The 27,834-nt window shown below is 39.5% G+C and overlaps 2 protein-coding genes across 2 annotated transcripts in view; both read right to left on the minus strand.

The window, feature by feature from the left end:
* Nucleotides 1-7,939, minus strand: part of LOC129108005 (protein inscuteable homolog) — a 57,154-nt gene extending 49,215 nt beyond the window's left edge. The window contains exons 1-2 of the mRNA XM_054619627.1: nucleotides 7,884-7,939; nucleotides 7,638-7,796 (exon numbers count right to left, since the gene is read on the minus strand). Of these exons, the coding sequence (XP_054475602.1) occupies nucleotides 7,638-7,796; nucleotides 7,884-7,939 (215 nt within the window). The remainder of the gene's footprint in view (nucleotides 1-7,637; nucleotides 7,797-7,883) is intronic.
* Nucleotides 7,940-8,572: 633 nt separating this feature from the next.
* On the minus strand, nucleotides 8,573-10,845 carry LOC129108722 (calcitonin-1-like). The gene is made up of 3 exons (XM_054620624.1): nucleotides 10,760-10,845; nucleotides 9,547-9,681; nucleotides 8,573-8,753 (listed from the first exon to the last, which is right to left on the minus strand). The coding sequence occupies exons 1-3, from the start codon at nucleotides 10,843-10,845 to the stop codon at nucleotides 8,573-8,575; spliced, it is 402 nt and encodes a 133-aa protein (XP_054476599.1).
* Between the last annotated feature and the right edge of the window lie 16,989 nt (nucleotides 10,846-27,834).

Consider the following 27,834-nt stretch of genomic DNA (forward strand, 5'->3'; position numbering starts at 1 on the left):
TTTAAACTTACATTTTTACAATGTTAATGTTATGTTGTTATATTATAATTTTAACACAGTTCATGATCTTTTTTCTAACCTCAACAAAGTAGTGCTCTTGCTTAAACCTAACAAATTGTTTCACGTTAACCACGGGGCATCATGCATTTCAACAATTGTGATACGAGGCTGATATGAAACATGTTGACATATCCCGTGGTTTGCAGAAACGCACAATGAGCTATCTACACAACCAAGTCACTTGGTTTTCGGAGGCTAACTGACTCAGCAAAATGTTGGTACAGTCATTGAATGGTAAAGGCTTTCCATAAGTTAAAGCTGCACTACTCAGTATTTTTATATTAACAATAGCAATAAATGCTGTGTGTAATTTAAAAGGTGTCGTTCTTAATGAGGGACTCACGGATAGTTTTCAGATGCCTCTTCAGTTCTTAACATCTTTTTTCTAAGAATTTTAGCATCTTTCAGCACATTGTTTTGTTTTTAGGGCCCTCAACTTTGCCGTTTTGGTTTACTCTCACTGTTCTCATCACTTCCAGCAAACCAAAGCTCTTTGTTTGACATTTGTCATTTTAATGCATTACATTTCTAAATTGAGTACCGTATGATTGGTGTAGGGTTTACTTGAATTGCTTATGACTTGGCACTTATAGATGGACTCATTTTTGTGTCTCATCTGACTTTTTTTTGGCAAGGACTACATTGTAAAATACAAAAAGATCAAAAGCTTCTTATATTCAACAAATATCCAGAGTGGTTCATACATCCCCTAAGTTTAGTGACAATCTGGGTGTCCAGATGATCAATACCGCTGCCCTTTTAAATCAGAAGCTTTTAAGTTAAAATGCCACTGACATCTTAAGAAAACCCTCATGGTTTCTGTGATAAATTAAAGCAGACTTGGAAGTTGGTCAAAAATACTTTCATGAGGAAGAAAAGGCTTGTTAGGAGTGCCCGGAGTTTGAAAGTGATGCAGGCACCTTGCACAATAACAACTGCATCTCCAAAAGTACCCGCTTGTAAAGTCTGTCATCCAAGTGGACAACTGCATTGCTGTTGAAGTTTACTAAAAGCTCATGAAAAGGCTCAAAGTTCAAAGTCCAATACATTCACAGAAGTTGAGTTTAGACTGAAGCGGTTGTCAAACTTACCCGGTCAGCAACTAAAAGGTTAAGTGTTCCCTGGAGGGTTCATAGCTGCAGCTCAAAGTTCTTGTCTTCTTCTCTGCAAACCCGTCTGTCTCTGTCCTCTCTTTCACTCGCTCTAACTTTGTCTCGCTCTGTTTCTCGTCTTTGGAGCCCAGCTGGGCCAACCACCACCGAAGCCTGCTGGAGTGGGACTGCTCAGAGTCTTAACGAGACTGGCCTTAAAGGGTTTTCTTGGGGAGAAAAAGCTCACATCCCACTGTCAGTCAAGCAGCGAAGCATAGTTTCAGCTGGGACGCCATCCAAACAGACATGAAACTATTCTATTTCGGTCTACCATATGAGCAGTGGTGCTGCTCAGAGGAGGGGTGGGGGGGGATTCTGTGGTGGGGCATGTAATTGCAGAGTGACCAGTTCTGGTGAGATGTAATTGCAGACCTCATCAGATGGAGAGAAACTGCCAACAAGACAAGGTAAAGGACTTTTAAATAAGACTGAAAAAAAAGAAGCTACCCAGACCACATAAATAAATGAGGAGCTGGGTTCCAGATGTGGCACCAAAGGGAGGGAGGGGAGATGAAGAACGAAGAGAGGGAGGGACAGAAGTAAAGGGGCAGATGAAGGAACTGCAATGGCAGCAGAGTAAAAATGCCATTTCTGACACAGTGAAAAAGGTGTTTACCTTCCCAGCAACAGTCGCACAAGACGGAAAAGGGGGATTGGTGGAAGGTGAGAGGATGTCGGGCTGGCCTGATGTTGTTTCTGGACCTTAACCACGAGAGCTCCGGGGTGTCTGGTTTCACATTAGGCCTTGGAAATGACTACCTTATGGAAAAAATGGGAGCTTTAAAAATGAGGAAGGAAAATGAAAATATCAACGGAGGTCGGCTGGTTCCCATTAAGAGCGAGACTCAGCTGGTCTGTGTTGCTGCAGTCAATATTGCTTCGTATTCTTGAGTGAGTAATTATCACCTAATGGGGCGGCTCCACACACGCTCCCATGTGCACATAGGGGCCTGTTACACTATGTAGAGTCAATAAATATTAGCTTTAGCTTAAAACTGAATTTAAACAGCTAATTTCCTTCCAAATTGTACCTAATTTCCTGGCAAATGGAGCTGCGGAAAGTATTAAAGCACATTTAGAGGCACATTGCTCTGTGTGAAGGTTATACCTAGACCCCATTCTTTAAAAAACTAGTTATATATTTTGGTAAAATAAGCCTATTTGCCTTGAGATTGATGCCACTCTCAAGTTTGTACGCTAAATAGAAAGCAAAAGCTAGAAGATGGTTAGCTTAGCTTAGCATAAAGACTGGAAGCAGGGGGAAACAACAAGCCTGGCGCTGACAAAAGGTTAACAAAATTGACTACCAACACCTCAAACTCTAACTAATTAACATGTAATATTTTACTAATCCATAGGTGGATATTGAAAAAAATGTGGACCCTGCTAAGCTAAGCTAATTCGCCTGCTGGCCCGAGCAGCATATTCAATATATACATACATAGAATTATCAATCATCTCATTTAACTCTTAGCAAGACTGTCGAGAACATTGAAGTTATCTTCCAGAAGTAAAAAAAAAAAAAAAAACTAATTAAAAATGTCATGGACATTTAAGATAACGCAAATAACAAAAAATCTAACCTTAGAACTGAGCTCTTCTCAACCTTATGTTCTTAGCTTTACTCGATATATTTAGATAGGGACTATCATTTTAATATACTTATATCACTGTTTGTTCTACATTCCTCTTTTCAGCTGCCATTAAAGAACACAATTTCCCATAAGCCCTAGACAATCGCAGGTTAAATGTCACGGTTCGACAAAGAGCAAGCAAGTAGAGTTATTTTAGAGGGGAACTTTGGTGAATTTTTTGGTATGGACAAAACTAAGTAACGATGACGTAGGTACCCGAACTGCTGCCCTTGTAGGTTTTTCACGGGTTTTTCTGTGCCAACAAAGTAATTGTTTTCGTTATTTAAAACACACTATATACATTTGACTCTTAATGGACCATAATTTAAATGAATCTTGCAGTATTGAAGAAGACTTGAAACTGGAGATCGAGACCATAAACTCATGTTTACAATGTTTACTGAGGGAATAAATCAAGTGAGAAGTAGGGTCATTTTGTCATAGACTTCCAAACATCTGTCTTCGTTTGCAACCAGAGAAGCCGCCTCCTGATGGACAAAAGAAAGAATGCAAGTTTAGGGCACTTCAGCCTTGGCTTTACTTTTCAGAACCAAATTCGGTTCTGAAAAACGCATTAAAATGCACGTGCGGCTGGCCAGGCTTCATAAACAAACCACAGAGAAGCTCAGATTTACAACATAAACAGAGGGAGAGTGACTTCATTCTCTGCTCAAGTCACTATATCGTTACATTGCAAAAAGTGAGAACTTAATTCTGTATATAGTATCTTTAAAGAAACGCTCTATGACAGTTTGCATTGATTTAAAGAAGCTAGTTTGACGCAGGCCAGTCTGGACATTACAGCATGACTCCAGCTCTCCATTTCCAAAAATGTGAAACTCTTACTTTAAGACATTAAAAAGAAGCATCTACCAAAGCCTCAGGTTTTTAAATTGGTTTGTGGTGTAGGTTTCTGGGAACTGGACGGGCGACACGTCTTCTTTCTGGAGATGGGGGGGCTTGTTTCTTGGTTTCTCTTATACCAACCATCTAATTTTCAACTGGAAGGGCCCCATTCAAAGCAGCTGTGTGCCATTAGGACTGCTATTCTCATTGGCATAGTGGGATTGTTAGATTACTGCTGAGAAAGAAGCTTAAAACCAAACCGACCCACAAATCAGCCCTCAACCTCCCGTCCCCCTCAATTATCAGAATAGAGAGAGGGGTTTTTATTTTTTCCCTCCTCAGTCATGCAGGAAAAGTTTCCATGTGGATTCTAGCATGACTCCAGACAGACGGACAGATAGTAAGACGGAGAGAGATGAGTGGAAAGACTGTAAAAACAACTGGCAGATGAGGGTTTTAAAGCTCCAATAGCATAAGTCACATATTTTCCATACATCTCTGATCATTTGGGAATCAATAAGTCATCCAGTTCAACACGTGGCTTCATAACCAATCATCTGATGATGGTGTTGATGGTGCATTTCATCTGAACTAAATGAGATGTTTCACAAAAACCTTGGTTTCCTCGGGCACACTGTGACAAAAATGCCGTCTATTTGCTCCGGTGCACACTCAGCATTCATCCGTGCAACCAAATAGGATCGACTGTATCCTGTTTTTCAATTTCACCCTTATTGAATGAGCTCATTATGCCCTCAATTTCTAAACTTACATCCGTGCTTGTCATCCAAAAACTGCCTTTATTCATCTTCCTTGTTAAGTACTTTTTAAGCTCTCTGTGAATGTTTTTTCTGGAAACGCTGATCCTCAAATACAGAAAGGAAATGTTGTTTTTGGCAAAAGAAGACCTAAAACTATAAATGTGCATCTGTATGACAAATATCATACAAATATCATCAGGAACCTTTGAGTAATGGTAACAAGAAAACCACAAACAAAGGAAAATAAAAGAAAGGTCATTAGTGAAAAATAACATGAACATTGTTTGTGCAATAACATGATTTATGTGAAACCCATTTTCTAAATACCTCAAGATTCATGTTCATGTTATTGTTTATTAATTACCTTATTTTTTTCTTTATGTGGTTTTCTTGTACTTGTACTTGTCAAACGTTTCCTGAAGCAATACATATGATTTCAATGAGTAATTAATCCACTGAAGAGCTGCCCAGTTCAACCAGTCTGATGGCTGGTTGGAGCAGATGATATTAAAAATGAATCAGTGCCTTGCTAAAGGGAACCTCAGTTCTACTTTTGAGAGTAGAAAAATAACCCTTTTCCATGCATGTATTTTTGTATTTTTTGTAGTTTGAGCTGACCTTTTTTATTTTTTTAAGGTTTTTAGTTTAGCTTATTTGACATAAAATCCCAAAACAAAAAGTTAAAAAACAATGTGTAAGACTATTATTGTTTTAATAATTGTTTTTATTAATAATAATAAAATAAATAATATATGATGTATATGTATCATTTTTTCTTTAACAAAAAAAGGTTTCAATGTATTTAAATGACCATTTCCTTATCTAGCAGTCTGTTTTTTCTAAAAGGCTTGTTGGTTTTGCTCCTCCTTAATTGCAAGAGGCAGTTCATTCCACAGACCAGAAACCTTATCCATCGTGGTTTTGAATCTCTTAAGGTTCAGTTAGTTCTGGTATTGTGATTATGGAATTCTTAAGGTCAGTATCGATGTAACTATGGGGCCTCTGCCATTTTTCATCAAGTCTGATCTGCTGCACTCCATCCTCAACTTGGAGCCATAAGGGCTGAAAAAATATCATTTTTGTAAGTCATGGACTTTGTAATTTCATTGATCAACTCACCCATCAAAACCACACATCCTTGTTATGACCCACTGGTTGACGACTTCTGTTTGTGACACACCGACATGATGAGAGGTCAACAGGTCATTGATTCACACCTCATTGCTGGCCAGGCAGCTCTAAAGAATGACGTCATTCAAACAAAGAAACCTTATGGAATCACGTGTCTTTGTCATTTTCGCTTTTTTAGATATACTTCCTCCTCTTAGTTTATCATGTGTGCAAATATACAAAATGTAAATCTCTACCTGCCTCAGAGCACCTGCTGAGGCGGTAAACGAAAAGTTCTTATTTATCACCGGTGGAGACTTGTTTTTTATGTTTTTGTGACTTGAATCAGACCAGTGAGACTCTGCAGAGCTCCACTGAAACTTGACTTGAGATACTTTTGTTGCCCTCTGTTGGAGTGCTGCTGTAAAAACAAGAGATCCCCAAAATGTTCAGTTAAAAATCAGCTTGCATGAGTGCAGCATGTGAATTTTTCTGCACTGATGCCAAAAAGACAATCTCTTGCAGAATATTTTTGCCTCAGATGATTTCTTATCTTAAGTGTCCTTATACACTGATTTTGATTAAAAAGAGCTAAAGAAGAACAAGTCTGACTGCAGGTTTGGCTGCCTTTTATTAAGCAATGACCCATGCAGTTTATTTGATTATTTATTTATTGTATCATCATGTTTCTCAACATATCCATGCCGCTGTGGTGTCAGTAAAATAATCCCAATGTAACTCATGTGTTTGCATCTGCAGACTGTCGCTGCATAAAAACTGTGCAGTGAGTGTGGATTTGTTTGTTTTTTTTTGCCAAATTACAGATGTGTGCTAGAAAGTGTGTTTCTGTCACTGGGAAATATTGTCAAATTTCTGACAAATAAATGTATATTTACGTGAGGTTCACAGATGCAATATCATTAATAATTTATGGACATTGTAAATCAATATTCCAGTAATTGATGTACAAATATAAGCTTCAACCTCTGTCTACTCCTAAATGCTTAAAAACCTTTGAAAAACAACACAAGTACCCCAAACCCGAGTGTATCTAAAATACATTTTAATCTTGCTGAAATTTGTTTTTCACAATATTGTTTACAATATTAATCTGTCTTCGTTCTCTTCCATCCTTCGCTCGGCTCTTCGTTATCGTCTCGAAACAGAACTGTACAATCATGTTCATGTAAATTGTTCTACATCAAGGCACAAGACAACAGCCGTTGTGGGGGGGGCCTTGGGTAGGCTGATCTTTAATGGCGTCCCTCTGGCACACAGAAAAAAAAAAACAGGGTACCCCTGGGGGAGGGGGAGTATGGAGGATGTCGGAGTATGGATCTCAAATGGGGAGGGGGGTCGCATAGAAGAAATGTGCTCTAACGACATGAAAGGTGGGAAAGAAATAAGGTGATAACCACTGCAGCTTTCATTTTATTTTACAATGATACTCATGTATAAAAAAGAGGAACCATTAGGGTGTTTTTTTTTTTCATTTGTTCATGTACATAAACTAAAGTGCTTTTTTTCTCTTTTTTTTTTTTTACTCATATTTGCCAAAAGCAAAAGGTGTCACTAACAGGATGAAAATGGGGACGAGGAGTCCTTTTTTTCCCGTAAGAACGTGAGGGGAGTGGATAAAGGGCCAGTTCAGTGTTTATTTTCTGCTTGATTTTGTTTTTTGTTGATTTTTGTTGATTTTTGTTCTCAGGTCTTTTTCTGGTGTTTTCTTGTCGGGTTTCGACCTCTGAAAGACAGAAAAGAAAGAAATTAAGTGTAAATTTAAAGCTTTTCAAAGGACAAAAGTGACAAGTTTACAACTCATTACATGATGAGTCCAAAATTATTTGAATCTCTTTTGTGATAAAAAAACATACATTTTCTAAAGTGAATTTATGTGTTATTTTCCAAGTTTGAATAGTTCTGCTTACATTTTTTGTTCGTAATCCTTTTGTTGCAAAAGTTATTTTTCAATTTTGCTCTTTATGCAAAAAAAGAATATTGAAGAAGAAAAGGTAGGAATCAGAAGAAGAAGAAACTTTATTCACCGTGTCCCTGAAGGTCTTGGAAGCGCTCACATCTGGAGGCTTCTCCTCCGCCTGCCGAAGGCCTTGGCGCCAACGTTGGTGGGGACGAAGTTGCTGTTGCCCATCCCTCCCGACCGGCTCAGGAAGTCCGCCAGGCGGTGAGTCACGCAAGTTGCCGTGTTGCAGGCTCGCTTCTGTGCTGTAACGCTGCTTCAGGAGAGCAAACAAGGGATTAACGCCATGATCTGGAGTGACATCCGTCCATTCGATAGTGACACAAAGATGCTAAACACAAACAGTATTTCTGCACACAGCTTCAACTTCACAGCACAGAATACAAACAAGACATACATGTTGAAAATATGCAAGGTTTGTTTGCATATGTTTTCAAGTTTGACATTTTTCTTACCTTCGGACTCGACGAAAGCTTCAGAGATAATTTCAAGGATGCTATAAAATCCTATTTACGCCCATATTTGCAAACGTGTTCATGAAGTACCCACTGACTGTTTTTAAAATAGCCCTAAGAATGAAAATGAACTACAGCTTCCTGGTAGAAAAATACATTTATTGAACAAGAAACATGGTGTCGCATGAGTGGATCATTTATTAATGGTTTCGATTAAGTGATCTCTCCCAACTGTTAAAGTTTCAGAGGCTTTGAAATGCCATCAAGTGACTCCACGCACAGTACACAGAGATGGAAGTCTGAACTGGTTCCTGAATTACACAAACTAAGTCTGATTGTCTGAAATTATTTGGGACAATTCATTCTCTGCCAAAAACTCCCCCCCAAAAAAGCAGGAAGGAGGTAAGAACTAAAAGGTTTGGTTGCAGTTAAAGATCATATTCTTCTCATGTCAATCAAGCAGGTTAAACCAACATGCACTTGCCAATCCTAAAAACAACAAGGAAGAAACTGGGATGAGCAGAGGAAGAGGAGGAGGAGGAGGAAGAGATGCAGTAAAGGTAGATAGAGGAAGGGCTTAGATGCTGTCAAACGTCTCGCCGTAGCTTGCATAGCTGTCGCTCTCAGGCGCACTGCGCTTCTTGCCGGGCGTTCCTGCTCCCACGTTCGTGCGGGGGAACGTCTGCAACTTGTGCAGCTCCTGAGACAGTTTGCCCAGCACACAGGTGCTGAGGTTGGAGCACCGCTTGGTTAGGGGCCTGACACACACACAAGAACACATGCAGAGAGAGAACAGGCTCATAGGGCATGGCAAAAAAAACATGCAGGAAACACTTTTCTTCATCATGTCTTTCTTTTCCCTTCTATTCAAGCACACGTGCATTTATATCTCATGCCATAGCAGGTATAAACAAAACTACAAATAAAAGACATCCACCTCCCGATAGCATCATGCTCCCCCCCCCACCCCCACCCCCTTCCATACAATTCAAAGAAGTCTTCCATCCCCTCATGCGCCAATCCTCCACCCCCACCCCCAGTCAATCCCCTCTTGTCACATCTTTTACACCCACAGAACAAACAGAAACCAGTCGCTTCCCACTGTCATGCAACTCCACTTAATTGACATCATGCACACTTATCCGTTCCGTTAGGCATACACTGTTCACATGCCCGGCGGGCAGGCTGGAAATAGTCGTCCGATCAAACAAAGTCAAATCAAACTCATCCATGCGGGAGCAGGGTTATGACAGAGAATAGGGATTTTTTTTTTTATGTGTGTTTTTCTATGATTTCTTTTATTTTCTTCCGGTCAGCTAGGAAGTACATACCTCTATGCCTGATTGAACCCAAGTGGGGCGCTAAAAAGACGCATCTTCAGCGGTGTTAAAGTGAAACCAGAATATATAATACACAAAGTCCACAGCTGTCCATTTATACCTTAACATTTCACTGTTTCACTCTCCATTCTGTCAAATCTGTGAGGAAAGTTTTTTTTTGTATTTTTAAAGGGTTAAATTACAGATAAACACTTGTTTGTCGTCTGCGTACCTGTTTCCTTCAGTTGCCTGCTGCTCCATCTCTTCCGCCGTCATCTGCACAAACTCCTTGACGATGGCGTTGAGTAACCTTCGCGCCTCGTAGTCCGTGAGCGTGACTCGGTCTGACATGGACTCTAGGACCGGTCTGTGGCGAATAAGAGGGGTGAGCGGGGTTGAGAGGGAAGGAATTGAGATTAGGCATTAAATCCTTCACTGGAATTATCACCTGCAGTTAAAAGGAAGGGTGGGTGGGTGGTGTTAGGGCGGGGTAGGGTGGTGGTGGTGGTGGTGGTGGTGGAGTGGCTGGATGGATAGGAAGAAGGGTCGGGGGGGGAGGAGGTTGGCTGGGACGTCACCAACTCTGAGAGGGATGACGTCTGAGTTGGAGGGCCCCCGGCCAACGCGGGGAAACAATCTGCGGAAAGTGCCCCATCTGAGAGAGAGAGGGGCTGATGTGCAACCGGCTTTTGATTTATTACAAAATCGATGGCTTCATGGGAACAATGTGGGGAGTGGCTTGAGAGGGTTTTCTATGTAAATATATACATTTATATACATTTATCTCAAACCTGATTTGAATCACACCTTTTTACCTTTCTTGTTTCACTTTTTTGGTTCTTTTTTAATTCCATTATTCCCTTTTTTTTCAAACATTGAAAGGTATATAACACAAACTTCATATATGGACAATGTATTTAAATGTATGCAATCTACATTCTTTTTTCTTATTAAAGTATGTGGTTAAAGACATTTTTTACACATTTTAACCCTAATAACTCTCAACTGGAGGCTATATTTAATCCTGCTAATGTAAAGTGCCAAAATGTACCATCATAAATTATTAAAAGGATCTAGAATAAGCATATTTAAAGTTAGTCTGCATGCACATTCTTACACACTATCTGTATTTTCTGCTGAAGACTTGATATTTGAATGTGTTTGCACCTCTTTGCTTCAATCTATCCATTTCTTCAGATTTTTCTAGCACTTCTGAAAATGTTGTGAATATATTTCTTTAAATATATTCAAGACAAACTATAAAATATATTCTACATTTATTTCTTAGCTCTCAACCCTCCTCTCCTTCCCACTGGTTGCTTCTGATTCTAACAATTTGTAATCTAACGTCTGTCTACTTTTCCCCAGATATTTCAAGTTGCTGCGAAGAAAATGCATGTCAGCTGGGAGTTTAAAAAAATGTGTAAAGATGTTGAGCGTCTCACCTGGCAGGGGCGGCTTGTGAGCAGTACATCTGGCAAATGACCAGGGCGTAGGCAACGAGGAAAGCAGAGATCTTCAACATAACCATGGTCCCCTACACCGCAAGAAAGACAAAACCCCCCACACCATCAGCTCCTTGTGCACAAGACTGCTGTCATTCACACTCTCACATCTATAGAAATAAGTTCTCAGGTCTCCCTAAAAAATCTACAAAACAACATACTTTTAGAAAATACACCTGCTGATCCTGTTGTGCTGTTGGTAAGAAGTTATGACAAGAAAAAAAAAAAGGGATTCCTGTCACTTCCCAGAGAGGTGAGCTCAGCTCTGCCCACATCTCAGCTTGCCACTATTTCAGCGGTGATCTCCTGCTGCATATTCTTGCTTTTACGTCCACACAACTACCCAATTCAAATCTGAGCCACATAACAACCCCCTCACCCTACTCTTCTTCTGCAAAAACACACTGTTCCTCCAAAACATCCAGCCAAGAGCACAGGACAGGTAGTTCTCTCATGTCGTACGCTGCAGGTCCTGGAGTGTGACATGTCTGTGGGTGGGAGTGTGTGTGTGTGTGTGTGTGTGTGTGTGTGTGTGTGTGTGTGTGTGTGTGTGTGTGTGTGTGTGTGTGTGTGTGTGTGTGTGTGTGTGGGGGGGTAGCTGGGGGTCCTAGTGTGTGCAGGGCATGTAGCACTGGCTAGCGCTGGAAGAGGAGGGGTGAAAAGGGAAGAGAGGGAGGGGGTGACTTCAAGCTTGCCAACTCCCTAAGGGACCGGTGCATTAGTGTAATGAGCTGCCAGCACTCTCTCTCTCTCTCTCTCTCTCTCTCTCACACACACACACACACACACACACACACTCAAACCTCATTCCTCCTGTCCATCTCTTCTTTCATATTCCTCTTTTGCTTGCTGTTCTTTCACTTTTCCCCCCTTCTTTCTGTCTTTCCTCCCATTTTCCCCTGTTTTTCGGACTCTGGCCCTTCAGGTAGCGGACCGGACCCCTTTTTGCAAAATGGGTGGCGGTGCAGCCGGTGACCCCTGTGGCCACACTCCAATCCCATTACCGACACAATCACGTCACCACAGTCTAACGCAGTGGCCATAATATCCACTCTCATCCACACACACATAAGCAAAACAGCTTATCAGGTACATTTGTAGTCCCAACACATCGCCCAACATTAAAAGTCAACACTTACCTTCAGTGATAATCACCCAGCAAAAAAATAAAATAAATATATATCTCTATGTATCTCTATGCAAAACACAGTAAGTTGACTTTCTCTCAACTTGCAGAACAACTCTTGATTCTGTTGCATGCAGCGCCAACGCAGCAGCCTATATATCCCACCACTTGGATTTGTGCATTGACTGTGTAGGTGTTTAATTATCCGCCAGCAGCCAATCAGGTTGCTCTGATGCCATGGCGAGCCAATAGGACGCCTCCCTTTCGTCCTGGCTCACTAATAAGGGATATGGCTTTGTGCTGACGTCATTCCCCCAGTCAGTAAGTGCTCCATTCACAAAATCCTTCAGTCGTTTGGACCATTTGCTATCCCCAATTTGCATTGATGTCATTAATTAAATAGGAGGCAAAGCATCCGTGGAGAAGCATCACCAGCAATAAATATTTTAAGAACCTTCCAAAAAATGTTACATTGCACGCTATATCTCAAATGCCAAATCGATAACCCCCCCACCACCACCACCACCACCAGCACCACCACCACCAGCACCACCACCTCCACCCTCCCAGCTAAGCACTTGCAGGCGGGGCCATCTGCTGGGGAGGGATGTTCACTACACAGTGACGCATTCCTGAGCTCTTCATTCATAACACATCCACTATGTGCTTCAGCTCAGTATAGACACACAATCAGCTTACGTAATCTTTATTCACTGCAAATAATGAGCTCATGGCACTTTACATCTCAAACCACATGTGTCAACTCTGCTCAGAGTATCAGCGAAACTACTTTCAAACTACGAGGCATTGTGCATTTTTCTTCTGCTGTGACTTAAATTGTGTACTTTTATTTAATCAGTGTGATTTCTTGTCTCTCAGCAGCTTCCGTATTTAGTATGACAACCTCCCTCCTCTCCATACAGTGAAACATCAAACCACATTGAGTTAATAAAGTGATACCACAGTCAGGTCAGTAATGATCACTGCCTACGCCCACACACTGAGTAAACGAGTCCTCCTCGGCAAAGATCAATCGATGACAGCCTCCGACAAGAGCCGTATCTCAAAAGCAATTACACAACTGTTTGTCGTGCAGCATCGTCTCAATTCCCTTGCTTTTCATTAGTGTGCAGGACAGCGTTTGTGTGTGTGTGTGTGTGTGTGTGTGTGTACAGTGGGTGTCTGTGTGCGCTCACAGTCTCTGCACAGTAGACTTAAAATGAATGGGTGTACAGTAGGTGTGTGTGTACGTGTGCGTTCTGGATCATATGTCAGAGTGAAAGAAGGGGAGGGGTTACCTCTCCTTGTCTGCGTCATAGAGGAACCCCATTAGACAGGATGAGCCTTTTAGTGCTATTGAGCCACAAGGCTCACCCATGTCAGACGCTAAATCACTGCTGAATAGACAGCTGCTGGGTCTCGAGCCACATCTACGAACCCACACAGCTACTTTCTTACCTGCACATCTACTGCCTAATTTACTGCACAGTGCTGGACAGATTGAAACATACTGCACCAAGAGACAACTTACTTGTTTAAAATATGAAAACTTTATTTCCAATACTTATATGCCTTTTCACTTTTCATCCAAACTTGGAGCCCTGTTTCATGCCCTGCACCAATGAGTCATGGCAGACTATGAGGAAGTCTTGAGAGACAATACTCTAATTTTACTTTGTCTGTGTATTCTGTTCAATCAATATATTGCGCGTCTGTCCGTCCAGGGAGAAGGATCCCTGCTCTTCCAGAGTTTTCTTCCAATTTTTCCATGTTTTTCCTTATCCAAATTCAGGGTCGCCTGATTTATACTTGGCACATCTGCAAGGATCGTAAGTGTCCACAAAGCCAAAGTGATGTCACACCACCAGAAACAGCCCCTTTGCATTGATCCTGTGTCCCAAATTATGAAGGCTGCCATGGCGAAGGCATGAACCGCCCAGCTCTGCTTCTGATTGTCTGGTACTAGTTGCATTCGTTGGTAGGATTGGTTAGGCTTAGGCATGAGGACTGAGATTGGTTTCGGTTATGGTAAAAATATCAGGTGGCAGAGTAGGACGCAGATGGGCGGAAACTATGCTTTAGACGTGAGTTCTCAATACACTGCCCTCTACAGTTTGGGAGAATATCTGTTTGCCATGAGGAGAAATCTGAATGCAACCTCCTGTTCAAAAAGTGAAAAGTTCCTTGCACTTGCATTCTCACTACTGGCCATCAGGGGGCGACTCCTCTGGTTACAAAAAGATGTCTGATTGTATAGAAGTCTATGAGAAAATGACCCCACTTCTGACTAAATGTTTTATCTCAGTAAAACATTGTAAACATGAGTTTATGGTCTCAATCACTAGTTAAAAGTCTTTTTATATACAGCATGATGTTCATTTGTTCAATTATGGTCCCCTTTAGAGTCCAAAACCTAGATGACATTGGCCAAAAAGCCAACATCGCGACGATCAAAAACGTAGCCGTAGTCCACAAACCAATGTTGACGTCATGGTGACTATGTCCACTTCTTATATGTCCTGGGAGAGGGATCTCTCCTCTGTTTTGAGGTTTCAATAATTGTTTCAACTTGGTGTACCTTATAAACTGGCTGCAAACTGCATGAAACTGCAAGTAACAACTCTTAAACCAACCTATCTACCTACCTGGTAGCCAAACTATCTATATATCCATCTTTTTACATACTATATAGATCAACAACTCAAGTTTGAGTATGAGGATTGTGTCATTTTCACTCCAGGGAGTTGCACAGGCTTAATCCTCCAAAGTTTTCCCTCAGTTCCTGAAAAAACTTTTGAGCGTAGAGTCGATACGGTAACCTTTGAAGCCAGGTCTTCCCCCCCACCTGAGCTCATTCACCCAACCTTGTGTAAGTAATCACTGGGGACATGGTGATTCCTGCTGCTACTGCTGCTGCTGCTGCTATGGTACTGTTGGGTGTCAATAACCCTCATGCTATATGTCATCCTAATGGCTTAGCTCTATTGGGCCAATCAACCAGCTCATGTGTAAATGGAGCAACAAAAGTATAAATGATGCTTACACATGTGAATGGTGTTATTGATATTACTGGACTGCTGTGCTATGTGTCATCCCAATTATCTAATGAGGTGATGTGTAGGTGTTTCATGTAATGCACACACTCATGCACATGCATACAGTATTCACACACACAATTGTATTCTCGCACAAGTTCAAATGTCATGCAAGTTCACGGGTTTGTCAGGAATGTGAAAAATGTCTGTATATGTAACAGGAATTCAGTACCTGCAAAACACCTCCTTGCACATCAGAGCAGAAACAAATGTGTACTCACAGTCCTCAGTCCAATCAGCTGTATGTGTACTTTGTTTTGTCTGTCACATAGAGGTGGGCGATATGACGATATTAGATGTTTAAAATATCTCCAGGATCTGACAGGATCATTGCTCTCATCTTTAAGATCATAAACTTTTTTTTTTTTTTTTATGTATGTATTTGAAAGGAAGTCAGCCAATATTGATTTCATGCGTTCATTTTACCAACACACGTTTCAGAGCTTTAGGAAACACAAAAGCTGTCGAACATTGCACCCATGTTCAAACTAGTACTTTTTCAATTCGATGCCGCCATTGAGCCTTCACTAAGACCCTCCCTGCGAACTCCATCTCCCTGATACCTTGAAGGTCCTAGATGCTTTGTTCTCCCTTTACCTTTGTGCACCCTGTGGAAGAAAAAATCTCCCTTGAAATCAGTTATTCTTTCTTAGCTGTTTTCCGAAGACTTTGGCTGTCTTTGAAGACTTTGGGTGTCTGTCCAAGACTTTGGCTGTCTTTCAAAGATTCAGTTGCATTTCGAAGAACTTCGTTGTGTGTCAAAGTTTTTGGCTGTCTTTCAAAGACTTTGACTGCCTCTGTGAAATACTTGGTTGTCTGTTGAAGACTATTGCTGTCTGTCTATTGCTGTCTTTGGTTGTCTTTAAAACACTTGATTGTCTTTAAAAGACTTTGGTTATCTTTTGAAGACTTTGGTTGTTTATCAAAGACTTTGATTGTCTGTCGAAGACTTTGTTTGTCCTTAAAAAACTCTTGTTTTCTTTCAAAGACAAACACTTTGGTTGTCTTTCGAAGAATTTGGTTGACTGTTGAAGAATTTGGTTGTCCGTCAATGACTTTGGTTGTCTTTCGATGACAGAGAAATAAATCCTGACCCAATGCTTTATAATTGACAAAAAAACCACAATGTTATCATATAAAAATGCAATTGTGTGTGGAGGAAGTTATAAGCCGATAAATATCAGCAAAGTGATCAGTGTCTCCATATTTACGCTTTTATTTGGTTCAGTAGTTTACCAAAAGTTAAAGCTTTGACCAATTTGCAGAATTAAAAAGATTTACTTTAATAGTAATTCCTGTTAATTTTGTATTTATTTGTTACATTTTCATTTACAAAGTTAGGAAAACAATGTTTAAGTCAAGCCCGATGTTATATACATACAATAATCTCTCACATAGTGAGGAAACAGCTTATTATTTAAACTCTGTTATCGGATCAGTACTTTGTATCAGCCAATACCCAAATCCCAGGTATTGGGACTGAAAAAGTCAGATTGGATCTATCTCTACAACATGGTTGTGGGTTCTAACTACATGTCTAGCAGTTCCTCAATCTTTGTTACTTGATTTCATTTACCCTTTACCAATTCCTTTTTAGCTGATTGTCACACTTCCCCTGTGTTGATTGGAGGGTAATTCAGATCACCTGTTGTGCAGAGTGTGATGACCAGCTGCTGATTAAGAAATGAGAGCAGCTTGGTGCGTTTCCACTTTTGGCCAATCAGGATGTGACGACGCCTTTTCTTCAGGGTTCAAGAGAGGTGGGGATCTGCACGCCCAAGGCTTTTCTGATCCTTTCTCAAATTTAATGTAGACCTAATTTCAGCAGATATGTTCAGCCAGAAACTCTGGTCTTTTTAGACTTCTTTGCCATCTTAACTTTTCTGATTGAGGGTGATTTTGAGCATTTTAGTTGGAGTCAATAATAAAGACATCTTTCCTCTAGGTTTCCTGCATCAGGGCAGACTTATTTGTGCAATATGTTGTAATTGCCTTACCTTTTACTTATTAATTTTATTAGTTTATTTTCATTGAAACTCTCTTCATATACATTTCTTCATTATCAAAGAGGCATTTGTTTATTGTTGAAGACTAATTTTATTATTATTGAAGGGCCATTTATTTTCATTAGGAGGCATTATTCAATTGTGAAGGCACTTTATGAGATTTGTTTCTCGGGGTAAATATTTCTGTAATATGTGGTTGGGAACGGGTTCTTAGGATTCTACATGATCAGCTGAAATAAAATGTACCGCCACTCATTTTCTCAAGTAAAACTTTGACTACTTTATTTGAGTATTTCCATTTCACACCATTAATACTTCCACTTTATTACATTTCAGATGGAAATATTGTAGCCTACTTTTTACCACACTATATTTATTTGAAACTTAGTTTTTAGTTACCTTTTTACATTATAAAGAACATGAAATGCTTAGGATATAATTGAGTACTACACTACTAATGTACCCCGTAAAGATGACTCTATTAACCAACTACAACAAATAAACATTAAATTGTTTGACCAGCCAATCAATGAGTGACACTCCTTTTTTAATGGAGTACTCCTTTCATGACATGAAACCACAATACAGTTTGTGTTTGCAGAAGAGGCACGACTCTGTTTCCCAGATGACAGCTGCTGTTGTGGCTCTCTCCTCCTACACAAAACAATTGAGCACGATTCTAGCTAGATATTGAAGCTTCAGTGGATACGTGTTGTTTAACATTCAATAACTTGTAAGGCATATATTTCAAAACAGGCTAATGAGTGCGTTTGTGACTCTCAGAAAAGGAAAAAAACAGTTTACAACCACTGGGTTCAATACTTGAAGTACCGCCCGCAGATAAATGGAAACAGTTCACGCCAGATGAAGGACATTACGGGAAATGCAGGAAATCACTAAGTATCCGATGGACACGGATGACTGACTTTAATGCTGTGGAAGATGCTTTTTGCTGTCACGCGTGATTATTCTACATGACACTAATTAGCCTGTGAATCACATCTTATGATGTTCCTATAACAAGCCCATTTCTAAGAATTAGTTATATGTTTAATTTTAGCACACAGTACGCTCAATTACATTTTCATAATTCACATTTATAACAGCTGCATCATTGCTCTGTCAGAAACACTATTGCATGTTGAAAAAACACAGGGGAAATTTATTATCTGAACAAATGACCAAGTGCAACAGGCACTGCGTTGTCAATTTGATTAATCTAAAATTGCCCCAGTCAATTATGCAATTGTTTTTCTCCTTGTTTGCACAAAATGGAGGAAACTAATGCGTTTGATCCTGGATGGCTGCTCTCTGCCTTTACGAAATGCAACTGCCTACTTCCTTGTCTTTTTACCTCAACAAAACATCTGAAAGCACATATAAGCTTTTCACTAAAGTGAGGCTGCAACAGCACCACAAATTCACATATTTATTTATATTTTTTTACTGTGTGGTTTCCCTTTTGATTAATTCAACCAAATTCAATTTTATTACTAAATAGTTAGAAGTTCATATGTTCGTTTACAGTTTTTTATTTTTTTTATTCTCTTTGTTGTTTTATGCTTCTTGGCCAAGATTCCTTTGAAAAATATATTTTGAATCCCAATGGTAATATTCTTGTAAAAAAAAAAAGATGAAATTGTGGAAAAAATGCCCTTCCCTGTTTCCAAAAGTCAAATATGAAGTCTTCAAATGTCTGACCAACTGTCAAAAACCTGAAGATATTCAATATACCAATAAGATTAAATAGAGAAACGCATCACAAACTTCCTATTGGAGAAGCTTGAACAATCATCAAATAATCAATTATCAAAATAGTCGCTGATCCTTTTTCTGCCGTTCGACTGATCTATCAACCCATTAACCTCTGGCTCTATAACATGTCTACAATTGGACAAAAGTGACATTAAGTGAAGGACAAGAACAATTGAAAGTGAGATCCCATCTTAAAAGCTATATTTCATAATGTACAGAAAGTATAAATCACTATTGGGACGACGGTGAAATCACCATTGGGAGGGCAGTGAGTGTTGTTAGGGTCAAAGCACGGGTGATCTGATCTAAGAATGGCATCGCTCAACCGTTGGGCACCTCCCAGTCAGTTAAGGCCTGGCCAATCCAGATAAATCACTTCCTGAAGAGAAAGCAAGGCAAAACAGCACTTAAGTCATTATCCAACTGCTGCCTCCTGTAATGGCTTTCAATCTCCAAATCTAATCAGTGGCTCGCCACCACACAGAAGGCTCGCCACCTGATTAAATGCAGGTTCAAGTGGTGGAACTGGTGTCACTTTGTGGTTTCACATCAGGGAGAAGAGGGGTGCTGTGTTTAACCACCTGGGATGGAGTAGCAGGTTGGAGTGGAGGAAGTGTGGCTTCAAGCAGGTGGTACACGTTGTACTATCTGTTTTTAAACCAGCCGGACAAGTGGCTGAGTAGAAGGTCAGGCTAACATTTGGTGATGGGTCATCCGTTGGAGGAAGCATGTAAAATGTCAAGGAGCATGCTTTTTTTGCCGCTCATCCCCAGGCATTAGGGAGATTACATTCAATCGTTGAAACCTCCCAAAGCATCAATCAGAAGGCTTCGACTTCGCAGCGTGGGAGGGCTGTCGGCCCACCAGGATCTGACATCACTGTCTGAACGGCTGGGCTTGCTAGAATCTACTCCACATTCATTCAAGAAGAGGGAGCAAACAAGAAAAAAAAAAAGAGACCGCTCAGCAATCTATAGCCAGACACTTAGCGATGCTGTGGACTGACGGAGCAACACTAAAAGAGTTTGTGTTTCCGAAAAGTGCCCGCCGGGAGTTCTATTTATCATGATTAGACCAGAATGAATGAAGTGACCTGATGGCTGACTAGCAGAAATATGCTGAAAGTGGATTTGAGTCGTGCAGCGATTACGCTTGCCAGCCCGACTATATAAAGCCTTATTAGAATCGTGAATCATTTATTTCATCCACTCACATTTCCTAATAAAAGGTGAGGCCTCTTGCAGTCCTAGACGCTGATGCTTAAACAACTCCACTCTTTTTGTTGGACGTTACAGACAAACACTGAAGCCAATACGTCAGCAATCAAACCAAACAATGATTATCCATTCATAGCTTAGCTAATAACTCGGCATTACAGGTCAGTCAAACTTTAGATTTCTCCACATGCTGAAGCAGTGAGTGCTGTCTTTGTTTGGCTTTTCGAAAATCCAAGAGCATACCTGTTAGTAGTAAACTGAGAGTTTGTCTGAACTAACAAACTGTTAGCATGTCCGGCTAACAGGCAAAAGACCTAAAGTAGCAACCGCCAAAGAGTCCATCATTAGCTAACTTTACAGTGTGGGAATATAAGTACGTATAACGGCCATGAAATGTTAGAATATGGTTGAAAATGGCCATGGTCATTTGCGTTAAGCCATGAAAACCTCTTGTTTTGACCAACAAACAGTCCAGTTATTCAATTTATCAAATTCTCACAATTAAGAGGCCTTTTTGCTTGAAAAAAGAATTATAAGAATAGATTCCAATATGTAGCTGTAAAGTGCTTATTTAAATTAAGTCATCTGGAAACAGTTTTAAAGATACAATTTTTTCAACAAATTCATGGAGCTAACGTTAGCTTGATGAGCTGGTTAGCTTCCAGCAAGCTTTCATTCCTGCCAACAAAATCGACCGCTAGAAATGAGAAGACAAATTTTCTTTACTTCTTTCTAAAATCAATGGACCCATTGTTCCACAAATACCAACATTTTGATGTGGTAAATCTGCCACCGGTATCATTTAAACTGCATATGTGCCATGAGATGACCTGAACGCTTGACTGATGTATCTACCGCAGTGGGCTTAGCTAATGGTCCCCTTCCCTCTACCAATGATAAGTGTAGAGTCCATTTAATATTAAAACACAATTATCAGACCCTTAATGGAAACAACTGGTAAACTAACATTCCAGGACAATATTCCCTTGTGCACAAACCAGATCACAATCACTTACACAACAACAAACATAGCTCCAATGCCTTTTTTAAGATACCAATACTGCTTGATGTTTTGTGTATTGCAACCATTACTTTTGCTTGAATAACTCTGGAGTACCTTGAAAAAACGTGGAGTGACTCAGGCTGGTGCCCTGTCAAAAAGCTGAGCGGGGCCAAGCAGTTCCTCTCAAGTATCTTAAGGAAACTTGGCTCTAGCCTTTGGAGTCATTTCAGATTCAATCACACTTGATCAACTTGGACCACGTCCCGTGGTATTTATAGAAACTTAAACGTTATGCGGTTATAAAGCCTGGCGGAGACCCAAGAATCTGCCATCGTTTCTGCCTCTGCAGCAAAGCTGAGAGTTGGAAATTTCTGGCTCTCAGTATGACTCAAAGATGCTCAAGTTACAATGAAACAGAGAAAGAAAATTTTCATTAACAGGCAAAAAATGAATTTGAAGATGTCTTATTGTTTTACCCAAAGCTAAATCTACTCTATTTAGACAATGGCTTTCAGCAAAGGTTTAAATAATCATCAATTTTTTTTCTTTTCTTTTCTTCCAACATCTTATTTTATTTAATTTTTTTTTTCATAATCTGTTCATTGATATTTTCTTAATGGACAACACAATGACATTTGGTCATAGTGATAAAGCAAAGGTGCAAGTGGTAAGCAAGACAGAAACAATATAAAAAACAGATATAGGACCAAGACATGACAAATATAACGAACATAGCCATAGTTGTTGGTCGGTCTTCTGGCTGTCGCATCATTTTTAATGTTGCTAAAATGCCTGATCAATTCCAGCTCAAGTAAATACTCTCTATTATGCCCAACTTGTAAAATGTTCTCTGGTAGACCTCCATTATGCACCTAAGTCTTTTCAGTTTCACAAAATAATGGACTTTCCTTTATCCATAGGGTATGTGAAGGAGGTAGTGGAGATTTCCACTTAATTAGTAACAATCAGTATGTTGACGATGGCTGTAAAGGCCTCTTTGGAAGAGAGTGGCACTGCGGGTGGGGTTTCTCCGAACAGTGCAATCATAGCATTAGGTTAAATACATTTTCTAGTAACTTTCGACAACGATATAAAGATTTAACCCACAATAGGACTGTAAAGCAGGACAGGACCAGATCATGACGGTGCTTGGTGGCACCAGTTGCAAGTTGGGTTCACGTCTTTTTTTTTTTTTTTTAGGTGGGTATGCTGTACAATTTAGTGCTGGATCTGTCCATTTTTGGCACAAGGTGGATGGTTTCAGTATTTTATCAAGGTCATCCTCGTAAAATTCCTCAGAAATCTCCTCTCCCATATCCACTTGTGTACAATGACTGTTGAAAATATGCACAAGCTTTATCAAATAGGTCTTAATTTGTTTTAATGCCTTGGTTGGTCCAAAACGCACCGTCTACCAAAGATGGAGGAAGACCATGATTAGTAGTTATTGGGTTTAACGTAGAGTGTGTCTGGAGACCAAAACAACACCTGAGCTTGAGTTGATTCCAGACTCTGAAGGACATTTTGATAATTATAACTCTTATGTAGTGAGCGGAGTTGCTCTCAATGAGAGACTAATGCCGACTGTTACACTGGCCGTCAGGAGGCAGCTTCCATTTTAAGCCATGGTCGGGGAGTAGTATGAGCATAGAAGTAGAACATGCATTTAATTGTTTACTGTTGTCATTGGACTAGCTCAAAATGAAATGCTGATTGTTGTTATGGTCACAACTCACCATAACAGTGTCACACAATGTTGCTCCACAGCTAAACTAGCACTGGAGGCAGAGGTAATCTCGTAGTACATTTCATACTTCATCTGATTAAAATGGTTACAAACAGAAACCTTGCATCGATGTGTTTTATTATTCTTTTCGTTGCAGATATTTGCAATATGAAACATAACTGAATTAATTTCCTGGGTGCCTTGGATCACACTAGTATCGGATGGGGTAATGAATGACATTAGCAAGAAGCTGTCGTTTAGCTGCCTAGAGCACAATCACTACTGTCTAATCTTTTATTTCTTTTTTGTAAAGTGCTTTGTGCTGGAATACAAAATTAATGTTTGGATTATGACATCGGTATGTATGGTGGCTCTGAGTGGTCAAACAACCCTCTTTCGTCTTTTGAAAGATGGGTAAGAAACGCAGAAAATCAAACCTTTTCCAAAAGCAAAAATGATTTGCCGTTTTCTATTTCTTCATATTTGTTCTTCTACCCTGTGCTGCCAAAGTCAAGTTTGCCATTAATCTCATTAAAAAGTACACATCGTCCTTTAGAGGGCTTGTTCTTCTTTTCAAAGGAAAATATCTTTCATTTTTCCTATCAAATTCCCGCCCCATGACCCTCTTGTTTCCCTTGTAATGTCACCGTCTTTGACGTAATTAAGTCTTAACCAGTTAATGGTTCGGCCGACATGGCAATGAAATTAATATGGTGTGTTCAACCATTGTATTTTTTTTTTTCTCAACTACAATAAATGGGACGGTTTCTCCAATCAGTCAAACGTAGTTAAAAGCGCCCTTCAGTCGTAAAAGCCATTATTGTGACATGATGATCCTGAAGCACAAGAGGCCATTAAGGGGGTTTAGTGAGTAGATTAGCCGGAGCAGCCAGGTGTCTCCAGAACAACACTTGATCACACGCCCACATACACCTAAACGTTGCCACCGAAAGTGTCTCCTACCCATTAGGGTGACAAATTAAAGATGACCAGACATGTCGTAGCTCTTAACTTCACCAGAGGACAGGTTTTTTGAGAAAATTAGACTTATTTCTCACTTCTTGCAGGTAAAAAAAGCTTTTCTGGTTATGTGAAAAACATTGTTTCCTTTCAAAAAAACTTATGCTCTGTGAAAAGATTCCCTCAAGAAATCCAAATATGTCTAGACTTTAGTATTTCATTGGATTTCCAAAACAGCCAAAAGTCAAATAGCATAAATATCAAATTGAGCTAACCTTTTGCTATGAACCTGAATTCCTGTTTGCTGGACTTCTTCATCAGAGTATTGATTGGCAGGCCTTGTTGTCCTCATTTGCTGTCATGCTTGTCCAATACTGACCTCAGGATAAAACCCACAGTGGAAGCTGAAGACATGATCACATACTAGTGGCTCTCACTGATTGTAGTCTAGTTATTGGCTTTTTTAAAGATATCAGCATGTAAAGAAGTAACGCACGCTTTGACTAAACCATAAGCTTTCATATAAATCTGACATTCTGACAGTCACAACACAGGAAATTTAAAGCAGGGGGATGTTTCAATCAGTTTTGAAGCTACTTAGTCAAGTTAATTAGTTAAAGCTATTTGTTGTCTGTCTGTTCCTAGTTGTCTGCATGTTATGTTTCAACCCGGGCAAATTCACTGTTATTTTTAATTTTATTGTCAGATTGTGAGTGTTTTTGACAAATAAGAAAATACATTTCAAGATAATACATTCAAATGTGAAAATGTTATATTAAGATGTAAAAATATTAAAGATGCATATGTTGTCTATTATATATATTAAAAGCTGACTGATCCATTGGCTTGGCTACATTTTGAATCTGATCTTTATTTTAGTATAGCTGTGTTGTATTTTCTGTTACGGTTTATAGATACTAGCCTACATTAATTTCCAGGAAAGTTTACTCTTAGAATGCAAAATGCAGGAGCCTCTTTGGGGTCGCTTACCATTTCAGTTTTATTGTGCTTTAGTTAAACAGATTACAGAATACATTTTCAGTTAATTGAAACAAATTGCCATACAGACAATTTGGGTCCATTGAGGGTCCGGGTTAAAAATATGTAACCTTTAAACTTAATCTGTTAAAATTGATCATATACATACAAGAAATTTGACTTCTGAGTTATATGTTTTGAAGATGATGTGTCACTAAACGTCTTCCATCTAACACATTTTGTTGCACTATATATTTTCCACAGCACAATTACTTTAAGTCTCATTAACATACTAATACATTAACATACTAATAAAAGGGAATTTACACTAACATGTAACCAACCTGAACCGAGCACCAAGGAACAGAAATACACGTGTGACGTCAACATCAAGCTCATTGAGCTGAACTTCACATTTCACACGAGCCATAAATCACACCGATGCATCATACAGCAGACTGGCTTTTGTGTCAAACGTTCATGTGCTGTGAAATACCTCATCGTCTAGAAAAATCTGATCAGGAGCAACAATGAAATGAAATGGGTGAGTCATGATGAACCGTAAACCTCTCCCAACTTCTTCCAGCTCTCGCAATCATCAAATCATGTGTCGTCACTGAAAAGAAAAATGTGGATTTGACAATTACGAGGTTAGATTTGTCATTTTTTTGGTGTTTTTTTTTGCTTCCATCCAATAATAACTTGTGGGTATTAAACGGTGAAGTGCTGTCTGACAGAAGACAATGCTTTCATCTCCAAAAAAAAGACCACTCACATTAGTTTTATTCCAGAACTGCAGCGCTTGATGAGCAAATGCAATTAATGCATAATGTTTGCCGGAGAGCCAAAGTAATGATTGGATGTCTCCGTTCCGTAGGCTTGGCTTCATCAGATGTTTCTGCATTGACACTGACAAGGGATGACAAATGAACAAGTGGTTCTGCTGCTTTCGGTTTCAAATGAATTGAGGCTGAGTGATCATCAGAAATCAAACATCTTTTCTTTAATATTAACATTCAGCCGTCCAAAATGATGAGCAGAAATATTCTCATCCTAGTATTATTATGACTATATATAGTTATTTTGTCATGTAACTTCAGCTTGGGTTAATTCTGTTTTGTTTTGCTTCACCCAAAATGTGCATCAGGCAGAGTAAGAAAAGACATATTCTAGCAACAGATTCATTTTCATTAAATCAGAAAACTAAAAGTATAAGATGGATAAACTGTAGAGACGACTTTGCAATTTTCATATCTGAGGCAAAAAAGAAACCATGTTATTTAAAGAGTTTATTCTCTGTGTGGTGAACATTTAGGATGAAACTAAGCTTTTCAGGCTCAGCTTCACATTAAAGTCATTTTAAAGGTATTGGGTTTATAATACTTTATTTGGACCTGTAGGTAGAAAACCCAGAAAATAGACATAATAAAAGTGCTCAAGGCTCCATTAATCACTAAAACCACTTAAATAGAATACATAAATAAATAAATAAGGCAGATGCTGTTAACACCCATGTGTCAAAATCCAATAATACTAATTGCACCGAGGTGGAATAACCAATGGGGCTATTTACACCCGGGTGTACACAGCATGGCAGTAACAAGCACCGTAGCTAACGATGATAATTGCATCTATCAGAAGAAAAACATATTGGAGGATTATAAGAATAGCCTTTTAGCTTGCTATAAAATGTTAAATTAAGATGCATATTACTCTTGTAAATAGCCTAATAGCTGATAAATTATTATTATAACCGGCTGCAGAGACACTCCAAATAAATAAATAAGCTTTGCTTTTGTAGCATTTGCTATTTGTCATTTAAAATTGAGCCGGTTATTCGCTGCAGCTGACTTAACTGGGTTAAGCTGCGACTCACCAATCAGCCTTCTAGACAATTTAACAACTTGATTCAGAGAATTTCTGCTCTGGACTCTGTGTCTTAAACAAAGTTGTGTAAAGCCTTTTGTGGCTCAAGAGGGAGCTGCATGGTCTGATAAATTGACTCAAGTGATGTCACTTGGGTCGAAAATGTGTGGGTGTGGAGTTAGAAAGAAGTGAAGCCACCAGACATCTGTAGCTCGAGGCTACATTAGCGTCCACTAGCATAGCACACACCAATATCTGACCAAACTGTCACCAGTCGAGTTGCATTGTGGGTAATGAAGGCCTCTGGCAGAAGGGGAACATTGATCATTTTTCCTTTTTTCTTGATTTTTGCAGGTGAAAGCTTTAATTTTTTATGTATGTTCAAATACACCAAACCAAATGTTTTGAGTCTACAAGAGATAAATCCACTCAGCACTTAGAGAGAGACAGTTTTACAGATACAATACTGAAAACTGGTATTAATGAACATTATTTGTGTTGTAAAATGTTATTCCACCTACCGTTTATTGACAAAATTACCGAAATGAAAAGTCTGACCACCTTCTGTCACATTTTGCTCTGTATATCTTGTGAAAATTTTAGATTTTTTAGAAACAGGTTTATCATGGTATGGTTATCATTTCAAACTTTAACTTCTCTAGCACCAGTGCAGCCTCCCTATACCTCCATGTGAAACTTCTACTCAGCGAGCTGTTGTCAGATGCAATCAGAACATTAAAATGATGGATTACGGTGCTCTTGACACTGATGTGGGTGCATTTCCTGGCATTAAAACAATGAAAATGATGGATGGGAAAACTGTAATCGCTGTTAACATAATGACTGAAATCAGCTCCTTCCAGGGCTGCATTTCCTTCTTACAGTGACGAGCACTAAATCACGTCTCACAGCAATATCATAACCAGAATTTGAGTGACTCAAAAGCCAGTATGTGTGCATGTAATGCTCGCTAGCATCAGGTGGTTTAAAGTGAACTCGCTTCTGTCGTGTGCTTTGTGAGAAAAAAACCTGTATTGTCTGTCTATTCTTAGTTTATGAACCTATCTATCTCACTGCTTATATTATTAAGTGCCCCAAAATGTTCTGCATTTTCTTTTTCTTTTTGTGCCAGAAAAAAAACAACCTCTTCAGCCATTTGCTATTGAAATGCTGCATAAGCACCTTCGTCAAACTGACGGCAGCAAACACAATCTCCGCCTCGTGTCTCACACGTATGCGATAGCCTTTGCCAATGATGACATACAGTATTCATGAAATGTGAG

Source organism: Anoplopoma fimbria, chromosome 19, assembly GCF_027596085.1.
Source record: "Anoplopoma fimbria isolate UVic2021 breed Golden Eagle Sablefish chromosome 19, Afim_UVic_2022, whole genome shotgun sequence".
Classification (NCBI taxonomy): Eukaryota; Metazoa; Chordata; class Actinopteri; order Perciformes; family Anoplopomatidae; genus Anoplopoma; species Anoplopoma fimbria.